Source organism: Ammospiza caudacuta, chromosome 13 (assembly GCF_027887145.1).
Source record: "Ammospiza caudacuta isolate bAmmCau1 chromosome 13, bAmmCau1.pri, whole genome shotgun sequence".
Taxonomy (NCBI): Eukaryota; Metazoa; Chordata; class Aves; order Passeriformes; family Passerellidae; genus Ammospiza; species Ammospiza caudacuta.
The window spans coordinates 13165552-13191749 of record NC_080605.1 but is presented as its reverse complement, the minus strand read 5'-3'; the positions used below and the strand labels follow the sequence as shown (position 1 = coordinate 13191749).

General features: G+C 39.7%; 1 protein-coding gene across 4 annotated transcripts in view; it reads left to right on the top strand.

Annotated features, from left to right (window-relative positions):
- The first annotated feature begins 654 nt into the window (after positions 1 to 654).
- ESRP2 (epithelial splicing regulatory protein 2) overlaps positions 655 to 26198 on the top strand; it is a 42166-nt gene continuing 16622 nt past the window's right edge. Inside the window, exons 1-11 of one of the 4 annotated variants that reach the window (XM_058813417.1) lie at positions 655 to 816; positions 1082 to 1234; positions 2139 to 2267; positions 19767 to 19880; positions 20913 to 21027; positions 21765 to 21863; positions 21985 to 22039; positions 22832 to 22942; positions 23780 to 23912; positions 24098 to 24140; positions 24640 to 24941. In XM_058813417.1, the coding sequence (XP_058669400.1) occupies positions 1100 to 1234; positions 2139 to 2267; positions 19767 to 19880; positions 20913 to 21027; positions 21765 to 21863; positions 21985 to 22039; positions 22832 to 22942; positions 23780 to 23912; positions 24098 to 24140; positions 24640 to 24941 (1236 nt within the window). In that variant the 5' untranslated portion in view covers positions 655 to 816; positions 1082 to 1099. The remainder of the gene's footprint in view (positions 817 to 1081; positions 1235 to 2138; positions 2268 to 19766; positions 19881 to 20912; positions 21028 to 21764; positions 21864 to 21984; positions 22040 to 22831; positions 22943 to 23779; positions 23913 to 24097; positions 24141 to 24639; positions 24942 to 26198) is intronic. The other 3 variants (XM_058813418.1, XM_058813415.1, XM_058813416.1) reach the window with 3 other exon arrangements.

Genomic DNA, 26198 nt, shown 5'->3' with positions numbered 1-26198 from the left:
AGCACTTGTAGGGGAGAAAATGCAGGTTTTACACTGTGTTTTTGCAAAACTTCCTAGACACATCCTTTCTCAAAACAAAAAGAATTGTTCCATTGAGACCCATCTTCACAAATTATATTAAAGACAGGGCCCAATTTGCAAAGTACTCTCTGCCTGGAATATCTATTAAAAATCCGTGTGGAATGTTACACTTTCATTACACATTAGCGTTGGTGTCGGTAGCTGGATACACACACAGCAACGTGCACAAAGGGCAATTACTTAGAAGCAGGTAAAGACTTTTCTTTCGTGGAATTCAGTGCTAAGTCATAAATTGTGTTTTAGCCACGTAAATTGTTCAGATTTGCCCCGAACGGGGTGCGGGTCGGATCGCACCGAGCCCCAGTGCCGCGCACGCCGGGAGCGTACAGCCCGCACCCAGCGCCGGGCGGCACCCGCCGCACTGAAAGCAGGTAGAGGCACTTCCTGCAGGCTGAATTCAACAGAGAAAGGGAGTTTGCCTCTGATCTCCTTCAAAAACCAATCAGGCCGGATCAGCCAGGCGTTGATTCTCCCTCCGTCCCTCCTACACCTTTTCCAGAGGCCCAATGGCCTTGTCCCTTTGGGAGATTGACTAGAGTCACATGAGCTGCACCAAGGGCAGGTAACTCAGGAGAGGGGAAGGGGAAGAGGGAAGGAAAAAAAAAAAAGAGAGAGAGAAAAAAAAAAAAAGCCCAAGCCCAGACTGAGCTGCCATGATGTCAGAGGTAGAGAAACCCACAGCTTGCTAATTTCATCTCCCAATCGGCCCCCCGGGAAGGAGATCACCGGGAACAGGTAGAGATGAGAGCTTTCTTTCTCCATGTTTTTTTTTCCTCAAATACCCAACATCCTAAATAGCTCTTTCTCTCCTCTTTATATCGTGACTTCTCGTTCGCTTCTTTTCCCTTTGATTACTTGGAGGTAGGGGGTGAGCCTTGTGGGAAATTTTTGGTTTAATTTTTTTTTCCTTGTTTGTTAGTGTGTCTTTCTTTTGCTTTTTTTTTTTTTCCCTCTCTTTTTTTTTTTTTTTTTTTTTTTTGACCTCTGCTTTTGATTGTAGTTGTTTCCCCCTGTGGTCATGACGGCTTCGCACAGTGACTCTTTGGTGGTGTTGTTTGGGGCAACAGCTGGTGCATATGGGGCTAAACTGGGTTCGGATGAGAGGGAACTAATTCTCTTGGTGTGGCAAGTTGTGGATCTACAGAACAAGAAGGTATGGCTTCGATATCCGGGGCGAGGGCGCGTTCCCCGGCGCGGGGCGAGCGGGCTGTGCCGGGCATCGCCGCCTGCCCGGAGCCGTTTGTTCATTTCACAAATGCACCGAGGGGAGGGGAGGGCGCGGGGCCCGAGCCCGGGGCTCATTCCCTGCCCGGGGCTCATTCCCTGCCCGGGCCGCTCGCTCGGGGAGCTCCTTTTTGTTCCGTCTTCAGGGAAGGAGTAACTTTTCAAGAAAGTTTGGCCGCTTCCACACCCCACTGCCTCGTCCGCCTTAAATCATGTGCAGCTTCGAGGATGTCTACGGACTTTTGAAGCTTTAAAACAAAAAGTTCCCCCCGGTGGCTCCGAGCGTGCTCGCTTCCCTGGGAGCCGGCTCACGGTCACCGTTGGACCCTTTGGGCCTGCTTTTTGTTTGTTTAACCAATGTTTGGATAACCTTTAAGAGAATATTGACTTCTTTTAATTCTTAGGCCAACCTAAAAGTCATCTCTAGTATTTTTTTCTCCCCAAAAGCCCTATCATAAATAACCCCCTAGAGATGAAGGGCTTTGATAAAACAAACTATCAATTTCATTAGTGGATTCACGAAACTGCCTTAATATTTAGTGATCTTCCCTTTGTATTTAACAACTCCCGCAAAAGTCGGTGCTAACTGCAAAAGGCCTCCCACGAAATGGGCTTGGATACTGCGAAGCAGAGAGCGTGGCTCTCCGGGGTGGGAGGGAGAGAAACCGCGGCCAAAGGTTTCGATTTGTGAAATAGACAAATGCGGTTTTTCCTGGCGTTTATCGGGAGGTGATACTGCACCTTTCTGATTTTTCTGCAGTCTCAACACAATGCTAGAAAGAACTATTTCGATTGCTCCTCACTTTTGTCCATAATTTCTTGAATGTTTTTAGGTAGGGACACTACACAAATCCCTGGTGAAAGCAGACAACTTGGACTTAAGTGACCAGTGTCGCGAAGTCAGCGGCTTAACACCAGAGGGACTGGGCAAAGCTGAACCACTGGACCGGGTTCTTCAGCAGGTGAGCTGCTGCTTTTGGGAGCAGGGGCTCTTCAGAGTGAAGCCTGTGAATGAGATTTAAAGGATTTGAAAAAGGAAACGGATTTTAGTTTTGTCTTTCACTTTGAAATCACTAGCCAAGTTTTCATGCTTGTTTTTAAGCTAACCCAAAAGAGACCTGAACCATTTGAAATGGGAACTCCATAATTCTGAAACAGTTGTGTATGATACCAGATTATTTGAGTTGATGCTGTGAGTCCTTGAAAGATCTGACTTCTGTGGGTTTTTTTTTTTTTTTTTTTTTGATGGGTCTACTTTTATTCCAAGTTTCTTTTAAGCTTTGAAAGAGTAGGCCAGTAAGAGTACTGCTTAATAAAGCAGTGCTAATCAAAATTTCAAACTTCACATGGTACATTCTAATCTACAGGTTCACTGCTCTAATGTATATTGAAAACCTTTTTCTCATTTGTTATTCTTAAAATCAGCTGAAATCTTCAAAATCTTTCATGTAACATCAGATATGCTTGTTGTGTATCATTCTTTTACAGATGAGATTAATGAGTGGATTATAAAGTGATTTGGTTTGATTATTTTCTGATGTCTGTAGTTTTGCTCTTTGTCTCATTTAATATCACATTGAGACAGTAAATCTAAAATTTGTATGATACTTACAGCTCAAGAAGACTTAAGCTACTTGAAAAAACTTAGCACAAATAGTGTACACATAATGCAGTTCCCAGAAGTTTGCTTACTTTGACTGTCTTTTCTATCCATGAAATGTGCTTGAATGGAAAAATACAATAGTGCATTTTTGTGTAACATATAAACCTGCCTTTCCACACCTTGTCTGAATCATTCGTAGGTGTGTTTCAGCAGAAACTTGCTTAGGCAGTAGAACAGGTTCATGATGTTGCTGTAATTTCTGGTGACACAGATAACTTGGCAGACTTGGTCCTAACCCTCTTTGATACTGCATGGTTAACACTACACTCTGGAGTGTCTCTGAACACGTAATTTCTATGTGGCTTAACATCTGTCAGCATTGGCTGCAGTGGCATTTGTTCTGCTTGCATTTGTTTTGTTAGAGTCCAGGACCAAGAGGTGATTTTTTTTTTTTTTTTAAAGCTCCATAATAACCCCTGAGAAAATGTGCAGCTGCAGGTTTGATCTTGTCCCAGATCTTGCACTAAAGACATCTGGAACAGCTTAGCCTAGTACACTCTGTTTACCTTTATAACAGACACACTTTAATTATACCCAATACTTTATGAGAGATTGTATCTTATTGCTGTAAATTGCACTGTAGGTGGGTCTGCTTTAGCAAATAAAAGGAAATACTACCTTTGTGTGTAGGTGGGTAGAGACTCTTGAAAAACAACAATTTTTTTCCTTTTTGTTTGCATATCTATGCAACTAAATAATGATTTTGCTGTTAATTGTTGGATGCCAGTTGTGATGTGGCCAGTTCCATCACCTTACCTAAACTCTTCTCCCTTCCCCTCTGTGTCCTGACTCCTGTGGGAATTAGGAGAGAATTAATTCAACTTCCCACTTACAGTGGTGGCAAAAAGCAAAACCCCATATTCTTTATTAGTAAATCCTTTCCTGCATTTTTGAAGACAAGTCCACAGGATATTTTAATTGCATCATATATTTTAGGGATGAATCAGGTGACAACAAATTTTTTTTCTTAGTTAAGCATTTTGATTAGCAAAAGCAACAGGTAGTTGAAGTGGTTATTTGAAATGGAGGAGGAAAAGGAAGTAGACTTGTACCTTGATTTGAGATAATGTTATAGAGTACGTGAAATTAGCTTTCCACACCCTGCCTGGACTGTGGTAGAAAATTGATGATGCAGCTGAAAATTGCTCACCTTAGCACATATCTCAATCATGTAAATGAAAGTTGTGTCGGCTTCTGGTTTTTTGCCTTGGGTTCTCAATCTCCACACGTAGAGGGAAGTGAGAACCACTGAGCACAAATCCATTGTAACTTTTATCCATGCTTCAGAGGCCTCTTTCAACTTCAAACATTCTGTAGTTCTGAATCAGTGATTTGTAGCTGGCAAACAGCAGATCAGCTTTTGTGGGTCTGGAGTCATTCCCCTGACCACAGAAAGTCTCCTTCTATTGCTGTATATTTTACTTTCCAGCAATGATGGGGTCTACCAAAGGCCTGTAGCCTATGGTCAAGTCTTGCTTTTAGCCAGGCACTTCATCAAATAATGCATATTTTTAATTTTACTTCATATTTTTGCACACTTACTACTTGAGTTTGACTTGAAGTTTTCTGAAGTAGTGTTCCTTCTCAATAAATTTTGGCTGTTGCAATTGTACAAGGTAAAGTCCTGAAGCACACTGCCCCCAAATAACCAAGCTGCTTGCTGAAGCATATGCTCTGTATGTTTTGTTGCAAGGTGTTTAATACTGTACTTGTCCAGGGGTAACAAGCATTTGATTCCAGAGGTACTACTGCAGCTATGGGATCCATCTGTATTTTCTCATAGGTGATGTGCAGGGTTGTGATAGCTTTCCTTTGTGGGGGTGGAGTATGTGCAAATGTCAGGGAAATAGTTACCTGAAATTATAAAATGTTTGCCCTTTGGGAGCCCCTTGCTTGATGTATTTGGTTCAAAATGGCATTAATAACTTACCTCTAATGTGAGACCAGTAATGGTGAACTCACAGCTGCTGAGATGTTGTAAAATGCCACTGAGTAGAAAACTGAGGATTTTTATTTAACAAAGTGGGAGATCTCTTGTTCAAGTGTGTATTTGGAACTCTCTTGAGTCTGTGATCTAAGCTTCTAAACATGTATCAACTACACTACTTACCAAAGGGAATAGTTCTCTTCCTGCATGACTGGGACATTCTTGCCAGTTTCATTGTTCAGATCCCCAAATCACAGGACTGGCTTATTTAGCATGTTATTTATATTTTTCTAATTAATTGCTGTAGCTTTATAGTTCCCCACTTTGCAAGCTTTTAAGGGAGAGCGGTTATTCTCAGGCTGCTCTCTGAAACCTTGTAGGAATGGAACCTTGCTTTTAAAGAGCAAAACCAAAATGAACTTTGCCTTTCTCTCAGCCCCATTACTCTGTCATCAAAAAGCTGCCATCCTCATGTGCTTCTCTGATTGTAGCCACGGGGGCTCTAAGTTAAAGATCCCATACGAAGTTGAAAGTGTTGTGAATTTCTTAATCCCTCCCATATAGAAAACCTGGCTGAATCAGCATGACTCGCCTTAAGACATGTTACTTTCCTTTTGCAAGGCAATATTTGCATGTCTTCCTGAAAAAAGATGTCTAAGAAGAGCTAATAATGCTGGAGAACTGTCTGCAGTATTTAGCTGTAATTACCATCTTTCTTTGAACAATATACATAAAAAGGGAGACATTCCCATGTGAGACCTGGCTTTGCTTTTGGACCTACTAAAAACATTCATTTTTAATCTATGGATTGATATTAAAATATTAAAAATTTGTTTAAAAGACTCTCCTTGTCTTGCTGATTGAATATACTCAATCAAATACACCAGTGAATATTTTGATTCATATTCTTATAGAGAGAGAGACAAAGCTGGGCCTTTGCCCCCCACTACTCCCCTAAATAATGCTCAAATTGAAAATACTGAGTGGTTGCCACTTTATCAGGTGATAGCAAATTGCCAGTTCCCTCAAGCATGTTTGGATGCCTATTGATCACCTAGCTGAGCTGCAGGTGTAATTTATTTTCAGCAAATTCAGCAAGAAACAAGCTGGTTAAATGAGCTTTTGGAAACAAATGGGATGGGGGGAGAGGTGGAAGAACTCATGAATTCCTCTAACCTGATAAACCGGTTACAACCCTTTTTTTAAGAGAAACTTGTTCTGCAGCTTCTTCTTCACAAAGTGCTAGCAGAAAGTTTTCTTGGCTCCCTTGCCAGCTGTCGCATCTTCATTTTGGTTAAATGATTTATAAAATTCATTTTAATACACCTCTCAGTCTTCAAATTGCAGAAAAATCTGAAAATGCAGGGTGACTTTTTTTCTTTTGAGTCTTACAGTTGATCTTCCAACTTCAGATTATTTGTTGGCTGCATCACCTCAATAAAACTTCTAACAGAGTTTGGAGTATTTGCTGGGTCTGAGTTCTGATGGTTTGGAGCAGGTGTTTGGTGAATCTTTGGCAAGTGTTACCAGACAGGCTGTTCTTTCCACAACAAACACTTAGGGTGTCGTTTCACAAGATTTGGCTTCAGCAGTGAAGCCAGCTTCTCCCCTGGCCCTGCACCAGACTTTGCCATCTTTTTGTTGTGTCAGTAAAACCCTTTGTGAAGCTGTGCTGTAAACAGGATCACTGAAATGAGCAGATGGGCTGGGAACTTAAAACTGCTTTGCTATCCAAGCTCACATCCTGTGAAACTACACCCTTTGGTTGTGTTTTCATGATCCAACACGTTTGATGGCGATACCAGCTTAAGCTGTTTCTGCTCCTGAGCACTTCAGTGGCAACTTTCACTTAGGCAGGTGCTGCTACACGGCCCTCCCTCCTGCATTCTGCCTGTACAAAAGCCTTTGGGGCTGCAGATGGAGCTGGAGCAGGGCACTGTTCTGAGCTGAAGGCAGTTCTGGTTTGGAGTGGTTTTGTCTGATGCTCATGTGGCAGATTAGAAAGTTTTCCCAAGGGCAGCCAGAGCACTAAGGTGTGGGTGAAAGGAGGGTAACATTTTAATACAGGTAGGGCGCTGAGCAATTAATGTGAAACTGTGGCCTTGGTTTGGCATCAGCAGTGAGTGATGAGGATTTCCTGACAGACACAAGGGCCTTCAGGTTCCCAGGGTAGGTAAGTGATAGATTCCTGTTCTTACAGGAGGGCTGAGTGTCCTGTATGCAGGTAGCCTTATGTAGAGTTTTCACATTTATTAACATCCAATAGCTCCCTATTTTCATGGATAAATGTAGATGAGGATTGGTTAAATTATGTTGCATATGTCTTATGTGCTAATGCTTCCTGTAGCTGTAGGATGTTGCAGTGTGGATTTTTATTGTTCTTTTAGCTATGGCTAACTTTTTTTTTCAGAACCTTAGTTGCAATTCTATTGATAATGGCCTAGATAAACTATTTTTGTCTTTACAAATTCTCAGTGCTACCCAGCTCTGAAGCCCATTACATTGTTCTTGAAACACTCAAATCTGGTCCCTCAAAAAGCCCAGAAAAGACTTGATAGCATAAACAGTTCTTCTGTTATGTATATTAAATATATATATGTGTATACAGAAATATGCATATGTAGACCATGGGAATCCATTTGTTATTGGTAGCACTTATGTTCTGTTATGTTGTGTGGAAAATCAGTGACCTTACCTTCTCCAAATGCTGCAATACTTTTATCTGAATTCTTCAAGTATTCCCTGTAGGAAATAGGAAGGTTTCCTTGCTTTGTTCCTGTATTTAGGTGTTTCACTTCTGAATGAGCAAAGAATTAATTAGTAAAAGAATTTGTCTAAAGCTGCGAATTCTTTTCCTTATAGGCATAAAAGTGTGGGAGCCTTGGCAAGCTGGGCTATCTTCTCTTAAAACTAGAAGTGACAGTATTCATGAGAAGTGAATAATTTGGCCCAGTGATTTGAAGATATGAGTAGACTTTTTTGTGATAGCAGATGTTGCTACATTTTCTGGTGAAGTGGAACAGTAACAATTAATTACCAAGTCTGAGATTAGCATATATGGACAAATAAACTTTACTATGAGCTTGCAGAACAGCTTGAGGTGCCTGTCTTCACGGGGAGTGATGTTGTGCCATGTTTGTAAACTGTGTTACTAATACATTTGGATGTTTCCACACCTATAATATGTCTAAACACTTGAATTTCTCTTGAAATTGTTCTTATGGGATTTTTTTTACATCATTGAAAGACAGCAAAATAGAGGGTAGAACCATTTTAATACAAAGATTGCTGGATTGCATGGTCCTCAGGGACTTTGAACTTCTTTCCTCTAACTTGCTCTAAATAGCTACTGAAAAAATCACTGGAAGTGTGTTAATGAATTATTGTCAGGGGTTTCAAAAGTGACTGAGGAATAAATGAAGCATAAAGGATTTTAACATGTAGATGGGGCATTTAGCGACATGGTTTAGTGGTCAACTTGGTGCTGTCAGGTTAATGGTAAGACTCAGTGATCTTGAAGTTCTTGTCCAACCTAAATGATTCTGTCATTTGCATTCTATTATTTTGGCAGTAATTATGTGTGCAGTGCTTCTATCTGTTTTTGCTGTTAACATGGAAGCAGCTTAGAAAACTGTGTGGATTTGTCTGAAAGTCTGTGCTCTTTCTCTCTTCCTCTGGTAATTTTTGGAAAAGGTTGCACACTTTGTCAGTCTGTATGTTGGTTACTTGATTTTTCCCCTCTTTTAATGAACCAACACTCTTCAGTTATATATGAAGTTCTTGGGTAGCTGAGTGCTGCCAAATGAGGGCAATGTCTCTGTCAATCTCTTGCAGCACTTCTTTGCAGAGCAGTTGGGTTTCAGACTGATGCACAGTTACTGGAATTGATACTGCTAGCAAAGCAGTGCTGTGGCCAGAACTAAAAATGCCGATTAAAGATTAATTTTTAGCAACAATATGTCAACCCTCTCTCATTTTATAATTTCTGTCATTTAGAGAGGAAATTTTATATCTCTTAATTAGAAACAAAAACAGTAATTCTCCCTCATGTTCATGTCTTTGCCATCTCCTCTGCTCTCGAGAAGTGCTTTTTCTTTCCTGTAGAGATCTCATGCTGTTTTCTGTTAGCTACAACCATATTCCAATAAAAAGGAGGAAATGCTGATGCTCTGAAAGACACCTTGACATGTGTTCTAGGAGTGTCTTGAGTCAGAAGTCAAGTTTGTTCTACAAATCTTGTTTCAGTGGTAAACTGAGGTGATGTTCTTTAAACTGTTCACAACTTGCTCCAGTGTACTTCTATATAATAGCCTCTGTTCTTGCTTTGTTCACAAACAGCTGCTTTGCTTATTTGTCCCTCATTCCTTAATTCCACATGCTGTGAAGGTAGATGTAAGGGGATAAATATTAAGCAAAAGGTATTGGGAATAGAAATTCAAATGATCACCCCTTTTGATGAGAGACAAAACCAAACAATTAAAACCAACTCTCTCACTTCCCTCAAATTTCTATTTCAAAATACTTTGGTTTCTCTTTCCTTCTGCTGCCTTTCTTTGTAGAGCTGCAGTGGGCAGAGTGTTGCAAAAAACGATTGAGAAATTGATATTTTATTAACATTGTATAACACACCAATCCTCTTTAATCAAATACCATTGGATGGGAGTGGGATCATGAGAGATACAGAGTTGGAAATACATAATTGTCACAAGAATATGACTGTGACAGAGTTCTGCAGTTTGTTTGATTGGCAACCTGAGTGTCTCAGTGTTATTTTTTACAACAGAATTAAAGTTATACATGACTTCAGATTATTGTAAAGCATGCGAGATTGCACCTTGTAAATATGAAGTACAGAATAAAACTGCTGTTCTGGTGGTTATGCTTAAAGAAACAAAAGAAAATAGAAATCAACATCCTTTCTCTATAAGTGTCAGATACTAAGATTTGAGCACAAGAAGCTGTGACTTGCTTCACATCCAGACAAACTCATGTCAAGCCTTCCTGGTCATAAGGAACTTGCTTTGGAAGCAGAAAGTTACCTGAAAGGGAGGATGTAGTTCTGTAAGAGGAAGCAACATCCAAGTAATATAACCATTAATGTCCTTCTGTGTTGGCCAGGTTTGAATCCTTTGGAAGACCAAGTGTAAATTTTGATATTACTCAGTTGTGAACTGCTAAAATCATATCTAATAGTTTCTCACTCTCATTTTTCCTTATGAGTCATTACCAATTTTTGATGCTTGCTCTAATCTGTGATTTGAAAGTTTGAGAGATTGAAGGCAAACTGATTTAGGGATCTAATTCCACTTGTCCTTTATTTATTTGTGAAAACATGTTTGTACAAGAAAGGGAACACTCCCCCATTTACAAAGCAAAGCAGAGTCAATTCAAGACAGTTTGACTTTCTTTTGCTGGTATTTGTAAGGGTTTGATCAAGAATCACTTGGATTCTTACATAAGCAAAGATACTTCATAAATTTCAAGACTGTTATTGAGAAAAGTCCATGATTATTATATTCTTACAGTACAAGTTTAATGGAGAGGCAGGAGCATGAGAAAATCATGCAGGAAACTGGGTTGTGGATGATAAGTGTGTCTTCATTCTTTTGGTGTTGCCTCATCTTCTTACTTTCCCTGAGTACTACTACTACAAAAAAAAAAAAAAAAAAACCAACTTGAGAAACAACCTACTAGAAAAAAAAGTTTTAATTTTGCAGGCATTGGCTATTCTCCTACAACTGGTTAAGCTTGCACTACAAACAATGAGGTAGTGTTGAGTAAATAGAGCAGTACCAAGCATTACAGTCAATAGAGCCAGTGCTAAAGATCACATTGCTAATAAAAGTTTGTCCTTGAAACAGAGGTGAGTGGGAGTGGGGGAGGTATAGAACACTGAGAGAGAGCTTGTGCTTATATCAAGACTTTGGGAAATGTTGCAGTCATGGCATTAATTAAAACCTAGAATTTGGAAAGTATGTTCAACCTTGTCTTTCAGGCTGTAATGACTTGCTCTGTGAGTTGAGCTGATAGCAAGCAGCCTGTGAGGACTGTGAGGCACCATTGTAAACCTGCTTGAAATGTAGGTAAAAGGTTGACAGAGTAGGGATTTTTTTGTATAAGTAGTATTCAAAATTTTCTTTTTGCTTAAAATCAGACTTATGAATAATCTCTGCTAACAAATGATTACGTATTTTAGAAGATATGCATATTTTTTGTGTTATTTTGTTGGTTTTGATAGCTGTGGCCTCTTTCACACAGATTAATTTAAAGTGAAAACAGTTTATCTCAGTAAGTGTTTCTTTATTTAGCAGTTTCCTGACACATAATGTAGTAGTAAAGTAAGTCCACAAACGCTGAAATTCTTATGTTGCTGGACTGGGGTGCTTTATCTTACACAAGGCTAACTTCAAGTAGCTTATTTGTGGAGTACTCTGCATATTTCAACACTCTCTTATTAAAACAGGTTGTGTTTTTGAAGATAAAAGCCTGTGACCTGATTGCTGTGACATTCAGATGGCCTGAGCCATGGTCTTGCCTTTTATGCTTAATGCATTACCCGAATTAGATGCTGTAGATACCATAGCTGGAAAGCATGCAAATAGTCTGGTGTTTCAAACATCCATCTAAGAAATAATTAATCAAAAATGGTCATAAAGTGCTCAAGTGGCATGGTTTGGACAGATCTTTGTCATGGCAGAAGGTTAGATGTTTGCATTCTTTCCTAGGAAGAATTAAAGCATTTAGTTAGCTATTGTTTACTTTGCTGCACAAAGACCCAGGTCCAATTAAAATGAACCACAGAAAGAAATAGTGTGGAAGTTTCATCTTTAAAACAGTTTACCACAGCCCTGAGTAACGATGGGCTGTTTTCTGTGCTCCACAGAGTATCACTGGATAGACAAACCATGACAGTTGTTGCTCTGTTTCTGTATTTCATGTTCCACCTGTTGCTGAACAATGCTGAACAAACTTATTTTTATGCAGAAAATTAGCTGTAGGCTACTCTCACTAGCTAAGTTTAAAGTAGCCAGTCCCTTTATTAATTCTGAAGGAGTATAATGAATTTTAAAGGAATTTTCTCTGTTTTATGGAGTGAAAGGATGCAATAAATTTGAAGAATACTTTCCATTTTCCCCCTTGAAGTCTTGCAGTAATTATAAGAGGTGTCTGTAGACCTTTTTTTCTTGAGCGACCTGTGAGGTGACAACAAGGAGGACAAGGTGGTATTATTTCCTGTAACTTCAGCTTCCCAACAAAGTAAAAAATAAAAGTGACTATCATAAATACACTTAAAAGCATAATTCTGTGTTTTTCAACTACTGCTTCTTTTGAAGATTTGTGACTGGAATTTCATGGCAGAGCCCCAAGCCTAGGATAGCTGAGACCCTCTTGCCACCTTTTGCTCACAGCATGAGTGGAAAAGAATTAATTTCTTTCTGTGAGAGGCAACAACAGGGGTTTGTCTAAATAAGCAGCTGCTGTGGAGGAAACTGCTCTGGAACAGCTAGAGAAGCAGCAGAGTGTGCAGCACCTGCTCTGGACCTCTGTTCAGGGAAGAAGACAAAGTGACAGCAGATTATCAGGTGTAAGAAGCAGCAAAATGTACTCGAGGAGAAGGCAGTCTCCAGTGCTTGAAGCTCAGTGCCACATCCTGCCTCTCCTCCAGACTTAGTAGGGTAAATTTGCTCTTACACTTGCAAATTCCAAGAGGGATCTGTACTCTAACTGGTTTTGGATATGTAATGTCTCTCTTGAGTACATTTATGATGGCCTTTGTGACTGATTGATCCTTCTGTTATTTAATGTAGTTTCTAGGCCATCCAGAGGTATAAGGTGATATGTAACTTGACTGGTCATACTGGGCAAAATTAGATTCTCTGGCAAGCTGGAAATGGGCCCCATGCTTTTGTTCAAGCTAGTCTGCAGTCGCTAAATAATCTCAGGCATTAGTGTTCAGTAGAGCAAATAATTGCCTTCCTCCTAATAGGAGAAATCAACTGGCAATATTATTTTGAACATTTCTAGTGAGTGAACCTGGGCTACCTTGTTTGCCCAGCAATGAATTCACACTAAGGGGCAATTTCTTTTTCATGTTTATGTCTGATTGGTATCTAAATATTGTATTTTTACCCCTATTTAGCTAGAAGGGGAAAATAAGTGATTTGTAGCTTTTGGCTACACTGGGGGTTATGCTTTTTGTTTTCTTTCCATACAGCAATTTCAGTACAAGGTCACCATGTATCCATTATCAGCCATGTGGAATATCAGTTAACAGATGAACAAAGGCAAGGGCTTACTATAGGATTCTCTGTTTAAAAAGTTACCCAGCACAATAAAGGATTATCATACTTGTAAATAGTGCTGAAATGCAGTCTGTGCACCTCCCAGTAGTATTGACATGCTTTAAATTCCTCCATTGCATGGATAAGGCTGGCATTATCACCAGGAGTGGAAGAGTGAAGGAGCAGAAGACTGCTCATGGAGAGTATTGTAAATAAATGTGAAACCCTCATGAGTGTAGGAACTGAGGCACAATGACCAAGTGAAAATATTTCCCTAGGCTGTCATGTCATGGTGTGTTGTGTGTATGCAAGCCTTGTATAACAAAGCCATGGCTTGTTACTCCTGACTTTTCTCATGCTGTGTTAGACCCTTTAAGTCTTTGGACAAACTTCAGAATTCAGTGGTGCTCCAATCTTCCTAATGTTTTAGTGGCAGACAGGTTCTGTTAATGAGATTTGGCTGCATCTCAACTCTTGATCTCCTTCACTTCCCCCCATCCTGCAAACATGTCCCTTCCCAAAAACCCCCAGCCCCTCAGGTACACACTGTGGTGCCACTGGTGTCCTGATCTTTGGTGGAGCTGCAGAGTGGGCAAAACAGAATCCAAAGTGCAGGGAGTCACACAACAGCTGAGGCTGGAAGGCACCTGTAGATGTTGTCCAGCCCAAGCACTGAAAGCAGGGACACTTGAGCAGGCTGCCAAAGACAATGACCTCTTGGATCTTTAGCATCTTCAATGATGAAGAATCTGCAACTTCTCTGAGCAGCCTCTTTCATTGTTCATCTGCTGGAGATCTTCTTTCAGGAACCACACCTGCAACTGTATAATTGGGTTTGGGTGTTCTCTGGAATAAATTGTAGAGGACTTAGCATAAAATCAGGCTTTGAGGCAACAACTGCAGTGCCTTTTGCCTGTTGAAACAGAACTGAGAATAGAAAATCTTTAGTGAAACCTTTTTGAAGATTATCCTTTGTTTTCCAAGAAGACTGATCATTGTTATATGCTCAATGCTACAAGCAAAGAATGACTCACACCAAAAGCCTGAGAGTCTAAAGCTCTAATGTTGTGAATTGCAGTAATGTCTAATAAGTGATGATGATTTTTTTAAAACACAAGTTAGACTGGAAAACATCCATGGTTATAAACAGTATGGCTTTAGTCATAGGTTTGCACAAAGGAGGTATAAGCAGTGCACATTTATGTGCCTCAGATAAAACCTTTTTCTTCTCAGGGTACTTTACAGATCTGTGGAATCTTATTTTCATTTTCTCTAGAACAGTTTCATTTTAGTAATATGAGGGATTTTTAAGCTCAAGGGAATATATCAGAATGTAAGTCCTAAGTTAACCAAAATAATTTTTCTTCTAAGTTATTCCTGATATTTTTCTTCTTAATAATGACAAAAAACTGTCATTCCTGAAAAAGTTTTATTGTCAGGGGTTTTGTTTGTTTTGGTGGTTTTTGTTTTGTTTGCTTGTTTTTTTGTTTTTTTTTTTGCAAAGCACTAATCTAGTATGCTAAACCTGTTCAAAGTCTTTCGACAGGCTTTAAGCCAAATCAATTATCATCTCTCTGTCTCATGTCTCCAATTTTGACTGGACCAGATATGATCTGTTCACCCTCCCAAGTTTAAAGATGGCATGGAAGAAAAAATGAGCACTTTTTGATATGCTGATCTGGCAGGAAGTTGACCATGTATTCATCTGCAATCACCAAATTGTAAACTCCGGGCAGTTTAGTAACATCCTGTTGATACTACTGATTTGAAACCAGATTCCTACACTGTGAGGACCACTCTTTGTGCAAAGAATGTTGATAAATATAACTCATCTTTCTACTTGAAAATAGATTCAAGTCTAGCTTCAGTGTGAACTACAATCTAAGCTGGTTTTTTGATTTTTATGTTATACTTGCATGGAATTCCAGACCTGCTTAAACTGCAAGGATGCCTTTAATTCTGAAGCTTTGTGGATGATTTTGTCTTAGCTGTGATGGGTCAGTAGGGCCAAAAGAAGCAAAACAGAGAAATTCTGTGCATGACTAAAGGAAAGGATGCTGCTTTAAAGACTCACTAGGAGCTGCTGGAAATCTGATGCATAAGGGACAGCTGAATTTTCTGTTACTTCTCAGAGGTGATTTGAAGAAAGAACCCCCCCAGAGTACCATGGTGTTTTAGAAATGGTTCTATTTGACAGCATGGATGCATTCTGTGCCTGAATTATCTGTGTTTAATTACCATGCCAGGCACAGATACAGCACAGATGCAGTGGCCTTTCTCAAGGATGGCAGCTATTTTTAGTAAGGAAAATGAGACTATCCAAATAGACAGATGTTTATTTTAGTTTTTTGTGCATCATAACTGTAGAAAAAGCTTAATGAAGAATCTTCTTGTTTCTCCAAGATCTACATCTTAGCTCAGCTATATTTAAGGCAACACGAAGTGGGCTGTTATTTTAGTCCCTTGGGATTCATCAGTAAAAAACACAGCAGCTTGTGCTGGCTTTCATCCAGATTTGCTGCTGGCAAAACATGTCTCTTCAATCTCTTTGTACTCTCAGCTACATGACCAAAATCCTGTTTAGCCAGTTTTTCAAACTGCTGTTCAAAGTCTGTCCTTCCCTCTCACCACCTTTTCTCTAAGAACTGTTTTAGGTTTCGAGGAGGCAAGTATACAGAGCAGTTTGTTTGATTCTTCCTCTTCCCTCTGTTCAGTTTTTAATCTTGGTGTGGAATTATTGAACAAATTCCTTTAAATAAGGAATGACTCATCAGAGCTTTGCTGGAGAGACTGATCTGGTGGAATAAGCAGGAGAGGTGGAGGATGATGCTAATAGACTGGTTCTTGCAGTCAGAATGAGGGCTGGTTGCAAGATGCAAAGAGGTAATTAGCAGTGTGAGTGCTGTGGAAGGAGCAGAGGAGCAGGGCAGACAGGGTGTGTGAGCTTGGTGGGGGCAGTGCTGAGGTGGGGCAGCTTTGCCTGCTGCAGTGGAGGCGTGCTTGGACGGCAGCATGAAGGTGAATGACAGCAGGTAAATAGCTGAGATGGATTTTATTAGTGGAGTGAAGGAGATGGAGACGGAATTTATGAAATGACAGAGTTGTGGACAGGTTGTTCAACATGTGAGACAGAAAAACGTAATGTAAATCTGGTGCTGGTCTTAACTTGTCCTGTGCTTGCTCCATTTGGGTGGATGCTGGTTCAAGGCTGGCTTTTGAAATGCTGCCTGAAATCTGTGGTGCAAGAAAGGAGGCTGAAGATGGCTTTTCCTGGGCAGTGTTGAATTGCTTAACTGGTGTGGCTTGTTGTGCTGAACAATGTGGCTTTACAAACACATCTGCCCTAGCTGTTTTAACAAGTTTGACACATGGGTGGGTCAAGTGGGTCTATTGCCTGAAAGACTTGAGGGTCCAGTGTCATCTATAGCAGCAAGAGCTGGTCCACAGCTATGGCTCTGATACTCAACCTCTGCAGAATTAGGAGACATCTCCTGTGGGTGAAAGAAGCTACTTCAGGCTAATCTCAAATATCTGCCATTCCTCTGGGAATGGCATGTTTTGCCCCATGCTCTGATTCTGAGTGAATCTTCCCATTCACTCTGCTACCCCCTCCTCTCCTCAGTTAACCCATGCCATAGTTGAGCTGATTTGGATAACAAAGGTTGCTTATATCTCCTGACTATTCTTCCCACAGTCTTCTTGTCCTCTTCCAGAGCAGTACACCCCAAAGTTTGAAACAGGCTGGCTTTAAAATAGGAGTTTCTAAATAAGCTCCCAGCAAGTCCTGCCAACCTTGTGGCAGTTTATCTAAGGCACTTTAAGCTGCAGGCATTTGGTAAGAAAAGTAGAGTATTGTTTTGACATGTTGATTGTTCCACTGGAAAGGAGTTTGCAATGTTGAATGTTATCACTGACATTTAATAAATATGCAGTGCAAGTACTAACGCTTGGTACAAATAAAAACAAATCCTGATCCTTGGGAGTTCTTTAAACCTTAGTGCAGTTGGAATTCTGGGCTTATCAGTGTCCTTATGCAATATTTTACTACTCTGGCATCTTCTCAGTACAGGCTTCTGAAAATATCTGTGTTTTCTTTTCAGCTGTAGGTTGTGTGGGAAATACCACCTGGAAAAAATTTGAATAGTTCAGTGCAACAGTCTTGATTTTTACTAACTTGACTTACACCATTTGACCTGAGCATTTCCTCCCTTGTGCAAACATTTTTCTCCTTTTGTTTTATAACTTGATGACATCTTTTTGATCTACAGTTCTTACATTTTATGTGTACAGCAGGAGGCTGCTTACATTTGTTGCTTTCTTCAGATTGTGTGGGTTAGATTTCTTCTTGTACCTGATCAAAATAGCTCCCTAACTGCACTGCCTGTATTGGCTCTTGAGCATCTCCAGTAACACAGGGTACAAAGTTGAAGGTTTGGGGAGTGTTTTATTGCTGTTCATCAGTAAGACTTTCTTCCTTTCAGCAAGAATCCCTGTGCACCCCCTCTGGAGGCTGATTCCTATCACCATTTCCAACCCCTTTTTACAAATATTTGCTCTTTACTGTGTGCATTAGTTAAACAAAAAAACCTAATAAGTTGCTGCATTTAGTATGAAAGCAATTCTCATGTGTGTTATTGTGGTGAGAATATTTGTTGTTGGTCTGTGACTGTGGCCATCCACAGAACTACTTTTCTGAAGTGGTTCCTCTGGAGTCCACTGGAATTTTCTTCTTTTTCTGATGTTTACACATCATCTGAGGTATTTTGAGCACTCTCAGATCTCAATTTTCTGACTTTAAATCATCTTTGAACAATAACTGGCTTTAAAGCCTCAGGTTCTTCAAGACTTCGGCTTGTGGTAGGACCACAACCTGTACTAGCAATTGGGAGGAAACAGGCTTTGGGAATCTGCAAGTTTGGGATGGTTGATTTTTAGTTAGTTGTTTTAGTTAGTTATACACTATCTGTTGGTGGTGTATTTGTTCTTTTTGTGTGTTTTGGTAGTGTGCGGACAATTGCATTATAAAAGCTTTTGTTTTGTGGGGATATTCACCCTTCTTATAGTTTCAAATATGTTCTCTGCTATTAAGTAACTTCACTTTATAGATATGTTCCTGTCTATATCTGTAAATATATCTGCAAATGAAGCAACTTAACACAAGGTGCTGAGCTGAGTGCCCCCCTTACCCAGCTCTGCCCCTCAGTTCCCTGTTTTGATGTAGTACCCACTACTACAGAACTCTGAACTCAGAATGGTAGTGGAACTCTAGTCAGCTGCCCAAGCCCCAGGATTGGTTTGAGCAGTTATTTTGAAATAAAGCTTGGATGATCATGTCTCTGCTCCTTCTAAATCATGTTCAATACACGTGTTTTCCCTTGTGGAGCCTTAACTTTGGGCTGCAGGTGCTGCAACTCTTGTTCACACTGTGGGTTCTGTGTAGCTGTGGGATCAGGTCATTAGGACATCACCTTTCCTGAGCAGAGACTGTAATGATGTAGTGTCACATGTGTTGTGATAAAACAAACCAACTCTCTTTTCTCCCCATACAGAGGTTAAAAGACAGCACAAAGATATTGTCTAAGTCTCAAGTCAACTTTTAATTTGCTTTTGGGGGTGGTTGTTTTGGAGTTATAGTCTGTTGCTGAGAGCAGTGGGTGGCTATTGCATTGTGATTGTAATTATTGCTTGTTTGTGAGGAGATGCTTTCCTGGGAGGGAGTAGCATCAAGAGGGAAGCTTAGAATAATTACATTTGTCCCCTTGAAAATTAGTTAACAAGCTACTGCTTACTGATACATGTAGGTACTATAATATGCTAGCTGACTTATTAGGAGCTAGGAATTTAACACTGGTATAGAGTAATAAAAGGCTGGAAACTGTTATCTTAAGGATGGAAAATAAAGTAGAATAAGACAGCTGGAGCTCTTTCCTCTTGAGAATTAATCTGCTGGGGGTTAGCCACCCTAGAGCTGGGAATAATTTTTTTAAATCTAGTATTCATAACATTTTATCTATACCAAGAACTTTTTTAGCTTGGACGTGACTTGATTATCATTTTACTTTTGAAGATATTAGATCACTATTTGTTTGGCTTTTCTTAATATATGACTTTTGAAACATAATTAAAACCTAATGAGTAGGTTTTTTGTTTTTGAACTTAAAAAAAATTATTAAGGATATAATCAGAGGTGCTATAGGTGAAGAAAGGGTATTGCAAAATCAATGTTGTGATTTATCTTCAAAGTTCTTTCAAATATTTAATAACTTAAATTATAGTTAGTCCAGATTCTGTACATTACCAGTATAGTATTATCACTTTTCATATAAACTCATAATTCTGCTGTATCTTCCTAATTAGTCTTTTTTTTTTTTTTTTTACTATATTCTGGGTGTTCTTGTTTGCTATTCCACAAATTCATGCAGTTTATTTGCCTTCTTTAATCAGGAGCCCATGTCTGTTCTCCATCATGTTTTTTCAAAAACTTTTACAAAATGTTGAATTACTTTATATCCTTTTTAAAAAGTGCTGAAGTAATGCAGGTGCATGAAATTATCAGTCACTACAATAAAAATTTCTCTTCATTTTCCAGTTTAGTCAACTGGTATCCAGTGATTTGAAAGTACTTGGAAGGAGCTCTTACACACTCTGCAGTGATGGCCAGTTACTCATCCGACAAGTTATCCACCCAGAAACATCCAAGAAGGTACAAGATCAGAACTGGTGCAGAGAGGCAGCACTGGGAGGGGAGTGATACAGTTCCACCTGGGAGCTGGAGTGTCCCAAGACTATTGAAGATGACCCCTTCCCTGCCTGAGCCACGAGTAGTTATTTTAGGCACTTGCTCTTGAAAGTCAGCCACACTGCTTGGACTCCCAGATGAGCATAAGGATGAGGAAAATTAGGAAAAACAGGATAGAGACAGAGGCAATACAAGTACTTTGTGTGTGGAGTATAAACCAAGGTACAGATCAAACCTCAGCAGAAGTGATGAAGAACTATTGCTTTGCTTAGGCTTGTATTAAACCAGTGTCCTGTGGAGGGTAAGCGTACAGGTGGTGGTGTGGCCTGGCAGTGGTTCCCCATCTGCATTTATTCAGTGGGAAGCAGAGCTGCATCTTGTTTGCTACTCTCACATGAAGCAGCAGTTTCTGCTCCAAGTTCCTGGAGGGTTTAGAGCACCCTGTCATGCACAGGGAGGAGAACCTTGCCTTTGTGCAAGGTGGTGACTCTTGAGTTTGCTGGCTTAGCAGGGTCTGCAGGAGCCCCACAAGAATGAGACCTGCTGACATAGAAGGAGCTGGCCAGTTATTGGATCTTTTTCTGAAAGTTGATGAAAGAGATTTTGTATTCCGTGACAATATTTATTTAAAATTTGTCATTGTGGTTTGGTACAAATCTGCTTTTCAGTGTAGCCGCAAAAGATAAAATAGTGTCAAAAATAGGAATTAACAGTAAAACGTAGACATATTAAAATATTTTTTTCCCAGCCATCCTCTCCAGCTGTTTTCCATGGGTCTGACTCCCAGAGGCTATTTGACTTTGTTCATGTAGACATCCAGTTCTGTAGAGTTATGGAATTTGAACTGTGTTACAAAGGAACCAAACTGTTCCATCACCTACAAGCTGGTGATGTGGAACTACGTAATTTCTGAGAGTGCCTCATTCAGTTCAAAAGTATTACTTGAACTTTAAAGGATTAGCATGTATAAACCAAATATTTTTGCCTTCCTTGTAGAACTTCTTGTTGTCAGACTGCTTCTATTCCTTTTATGATCTGCGCAAAGAATTCCACACTTGCTACCCTAGTTCAGCTGCCGTGAAAGACCAGACTATCAAGACCATGGCAGAATGTATCCTTTTGCTGCAGCTTATATCCCACAAGCAGTTCAGTTCCTTGAGTTTTATCTCTGTGATTATTACAAAGTTTAGAAAAATAAAACTAAATGTGGGTTTTATAAACTCACAGGGAAAGTGAAAGGAGTGTCTACTTAAGTGTGTGTCAGGGGAGTGGCTCTCCTTGTATTTCCCCCCCCCCCCAAATTGAATCTAATTGATTTCTAAACCATATTTAGTAAATCTGCCAAAGAAAAGCATCACTTGCATTGGTGCTTGATCTTAAAGGAAAAGCTGAGCTGTCAGTGGGCTTTTTCAGCACCTGCTGGCCTGCAGGTTTCCACTGTTTGCAGATAATAGTTATCTTGCATGATCCTGACTAAAATGAGTTGAAAATAAAGCAAAAACAAGACCCAAACAATACTCTATATCTCAGTTCAAATTAGAGAGATTGTTGGGGCCCATCTGAATGGGATTGAAGTTCAGTTATGTTTAAAGTGATAGGAACTTAGTCAGCTTTTCCTTTTTTGGACTATTAACACTGAGATTATGTAAGCTCTCAATAGTTTTCAAACTGTTGTCTGTTGCAGTGAATATAAACCAGTTTATGAGCAGAGTAACATGTCTAATAGCCACATGTCCCTCTTAAGACCAGTACATTTGATTATTAGTTCTGTGCTAATTTCAGGAAAGCCTTATGACTTGTTTACAAAGGATTGTGCAAGTCTGTTATTTTCTATAATCACCTGTTTAGATCTAGGCTTAGGGACAGATGAAGCAGAGGAGGACTTTGGCGTGTGGCAAGTGAAGACCATGGTGGCTATCATTTTCAGCATGCTTTCAGAAGGTTGTAGTAAGTTAACTATTTATACTGAATGCTGAAATCCTTCTTTTCTGAAAGAATTGGCAGTGATGCTGTCATTCTTAAGTAATCTCTGACTCTGGTTATATTTAAACTTCTTGTTTTGTCACAGATCACATATTTACTGAGCCTGAAACTGTGAAACACAAGTATGAAACAGGTCCTTGGTAAGTGCCCTTGTCACGGTTGTTTACAAACAAAGATGAGTCTTGTGTACGGCAAGGAAAGCTTGTGAATATTTCCCCATGGTCATGTGAAAGCAGGCTGGCTCCTGAGAACAGCCCAGTGTACTCAGCAGTCACTGCAGTGCAGCCAGACTGTGGCTGGCACGCTGAATGCTGCACTTTAGTCCACCTCTTTAAAGTCACTGCAAGTTAAATGCTCTTTGTTCTCTTGCCTCTGTTTTGCATGGCAGCGAGGCTGTTTTATCTTACCCAGGGTGAAGAAATATTTGTGAACTTTCCCTAAGTCAACAGGGCTGATGGCCAGTGCACCCTGCATGAGCTGAGCTGTGTGGTGCTTCCCAAAGTGCTTTTACATGCTGAATTGGGTGTTGGGTTCAGGCATGAAGGGACAGGATGGCTCATTCTTTACAAATGCATTTCAGTGACCAGACTGAAATATTTTAGGCATAAGTCATTTGTGTTGCTTGGATTGCTAGATCTTTCAAATAAAATCAATTCAGTTCCTCATTACTTTGCATTGAGGCAGTTTTCCTATTTTTTTGTTTAAGGAACTGCAATGTGGTGACAACATTGTGCATCTACAGTGTTGTAGATATAAAGGAATTATCCAAGTTATCTTCCATTTCTTTATTGAAAGGAATAATGGAGATAGGAGAGTCTCAACAGAAAATATGCTCCCAATTTACAATTCAGTTAGTTGCAATCTGAAGTTTGGTAAAATATTGGAAAACCTGGATGAAAGCTTAGTTTGTCTTCTTTTTTCTTTCTGTGCAGCAGTAAGTCTGAAACTGTGGACAGTGAGACAGTAATACGTGCCAGAGGTTTGCCATGGCAGTCTTCAGACCAGGACATCGCTCGATTTTTCAAAGGACTCAACATTGCCAAGTAAGATAAGGAAAATTTACCTTGCTTTATCACTTTATCACTTTGCCTTTAATAGCAAGTCCCTTTAATATTTCTTTTACATACATCCCCCACTTTCCCCACTGGAGTCCTTCAGTCTTTCCCCACTTGACCTCTTCCCATGCTGTGGCCATGACAGCTGAACAGGTTTAGCAGCCTTAGAGTGTGCAAGAGAAAGTTTAGAAATGTGTGAAGAAGAAAAGAGACTTATCAATGGAAAACCAATATACATTCATTTATTGCTAGTATCAAAAGGGAGAAACTCCTACTGCATTAATCAAAGCAGAGGCCGAGACATGAAAAAAGCTTTAATTTTGTGCCAACTTATTATTCTTATATACCTCCTAAACAGGCCACATTCAGAAACTTCTAAGTACTGTTTGGAATAAATTTTCATATGATTCATGTATATACCTATGTATAGATTTATGTGTATACCTCTATATGAAGAGAGTGAAGTTATTTATCATACTTGTCACTTAATATATATTCCAGACCTCCAACACTGAAAAAATATATTTTTTTTAATTTAGAGTGATGAGGAATTTCAAATGTACATCTGAGATAATAGGAGGGACAAATTTGCAACTTTATGGGAGTTGAGAAAATGATGAACAACATGAGATCCACGAGCTCAATTAAACAGATTTTAAAGTATAATTCTGTTACAACAAGAATTAAATTTTGGATATTGGCAATTTCTTTTTACATCTGTAAGCTTCATGTTTAAGTCTGATTCCTTTACTATTCTTACACAGTTGTTTATTAAATGTATTAAAGATTCAGACTAAACTTATATTTGTTGGCTTTACCTTCCAGAGGTGGTGTGGCTCTTTGCCTGAATTCCCAAGGAAGAAGAAATGGGGAGGCTTTGGTTCGGTTTGTCAATTCTGAGCAGAGAGACCTTGCCCTGGAAAGGCACAAGCATCACATGGGTAGCAGATACATTGAGGTAAAAAGTTGTGACTTGAAACAAGTCTTTGGAGAGAAACCTGAATATTTTAAGCTATGTTCTCATTTAAAACCAAACTGCACTTCTGTTTTGCTCAAAGTACCAAAACACAAGTCTCTTGAAAGTATATGTGTCATTTAAAACTGAACATTGTGATTTTCATATGTTTTGTTCTTTCTTTCAAGGTTTACAAAGCAACTGGAGAAGAATTCTTAAAAATTGCAGGAGGTAAGTGATGCTGGAGTTCAGTGTGATTACTTCAGTTCGTAGGAATGTTGTTCAAGTTCTTTTTTCTTTCCTTGACTGAGGATGCAAATGGATAATGAAGTAGCTTTTCCTGTTTTGTCTTCCAAGAATGTTTGACCCTGTCAAGTTGCTGAAACTGAGCTGTGAGCATTTGAGCTGTGATGTTCACAGACTTTCCTCCTTCTTGGAGGAAGACCAGCCTTTGCAGTGGAAGCATCCATGTATCCTGTATTAATTCACACTAATCTTATCTTTGCTCCAATTTTATTAAAATATGAAGCACTTGCAGATGAAGAGGTTTTCCCCTCAAAACAGATTGCTGAGAGTTAGTAGTGTTTTGGGTCTTGTCTGGTTTTGTTGCTGGCTGCTTACCTACTGTATTATTCCTTAGTGCTTCCCCGCTGCTGCTGAATCCCCTGGAACTGGGTGCCCAGCCCTGACCACAGGTTCTTAGCTGACCACGTGCTGTTCTCTCTGCCAGGCACCTCCAATGAAGTGGCCCAGTTCTTGTCCAAGGAGAATCAAGTTATCATCAGGATGAGAGGACTTCCATTCACTGCTACCCAGGAAGATGTCTTGGGCTTCCTGGGGCCGGAGTGCCCAGTCACAGGAGGGAAAGAGGGACTTCTCTTTGTCAAGTACCCAGATGGCAGGCCCACAGGAGATGCATTTGTGTTGTTTTCCTGTGAAGAATATGCACAGAATGCACTTAAAAAGCACAAAGAAATACTTGGAAAACGTTACATTGAACTCTTCAGGAGCACAGCGGCAGAGGTCCAACAGGTTGTAACTATTGGTTGTGAGACTCAAAACAGAACAGTTGAAACATTTCTTCTAATGCTTACACACAAATATGTTGTAGAGAATCATGAACATTTATTATATGAAAAATGTCAGGAAAGGTCAATACATATTTCCTAATGGGCATGGAAAATTGTGCAGCATTGGTTTTAATGGGCATGGAAAATTGTGCAGCATTGGTTTTGCTTTGATCGGGGAGGGGGTGTTGGTTTTGGGGTTTTTTTTAAGCTGCCACTGCTTGGGTGGTTTTATTTTTACCTTCCTTCAGGCTATAAAGTGAAAATCATGTTTTTCTTCTCCTTAAAGGCTGACTGAAATCACAAAAATAATTCTAAAAATATAGTAGATTGATAGTGTTGTAGTAATACTTCTTGAAAATCTGCAGTCTTTAAATGCTAGTCTCCATGTACAGAATTTCTAATATTAAATCCAAATCTGGATGCATGAAATGAGCAACTGCTTTCTTGGAAACTAAGAATTAAGAAGATATATCTGGTTTTTTTGGTGAAAGGAAGTGATTTTTTTTTCCCTGAGGTGATATGTTTCCTTTTTCCCCTGTCCTTCACCAGTTCCTATCATTACCTTCTTAAACTGGTAAAACCATTATATTTTGTCACCAGCAGCTTGTCCCTATGAAAAATATCACATATAGTATTTTTCTTCCTGACACAGAATACTTCTAGACTGGTGGCTCCAGGGGGAACCAGTATTAGATTTGGTCTGGTGTTTGCATAACCACTGGCTATAAAACTGTAATAATACAGTTACTGTGCAATTTATGTGACAGGTGAAATCTTTCTGTAGAAGGGATGGGGCAAGGGAAAGGATATCCACACTTGCAGATCATTGCCACTACTGTGATATGAATATTACAACAGCCAAGAATCTGTGGGCTGTGAGGATTGGGAAGTGGCATTTCCCTGTCCCCCATAACTTCCCTCCTGAGGGAGAAGGAAGCAAAATCCTCTAAGGAACAAAATCACTCTGTCACAGCAACCAAGTCTCTGCTTCCACTTTTTTTAGGGAGACCTGGATATAGCTTATATTCATTGCTTCTTCCTCTATGACATCTGTCTAGGCTGACACCCAAACTTTTTTGCTGCCTGGGCAAGAGATTATTTCTTAGGAAATTATGGGCTACTTGTTTGAGTAATTACAAGAATCAAAGCCAGCTCTCATCTATTTAGTGTTAGTACAAAGTAATTGCAATATTCTCCACACAACTGAGAGAGATTTCTG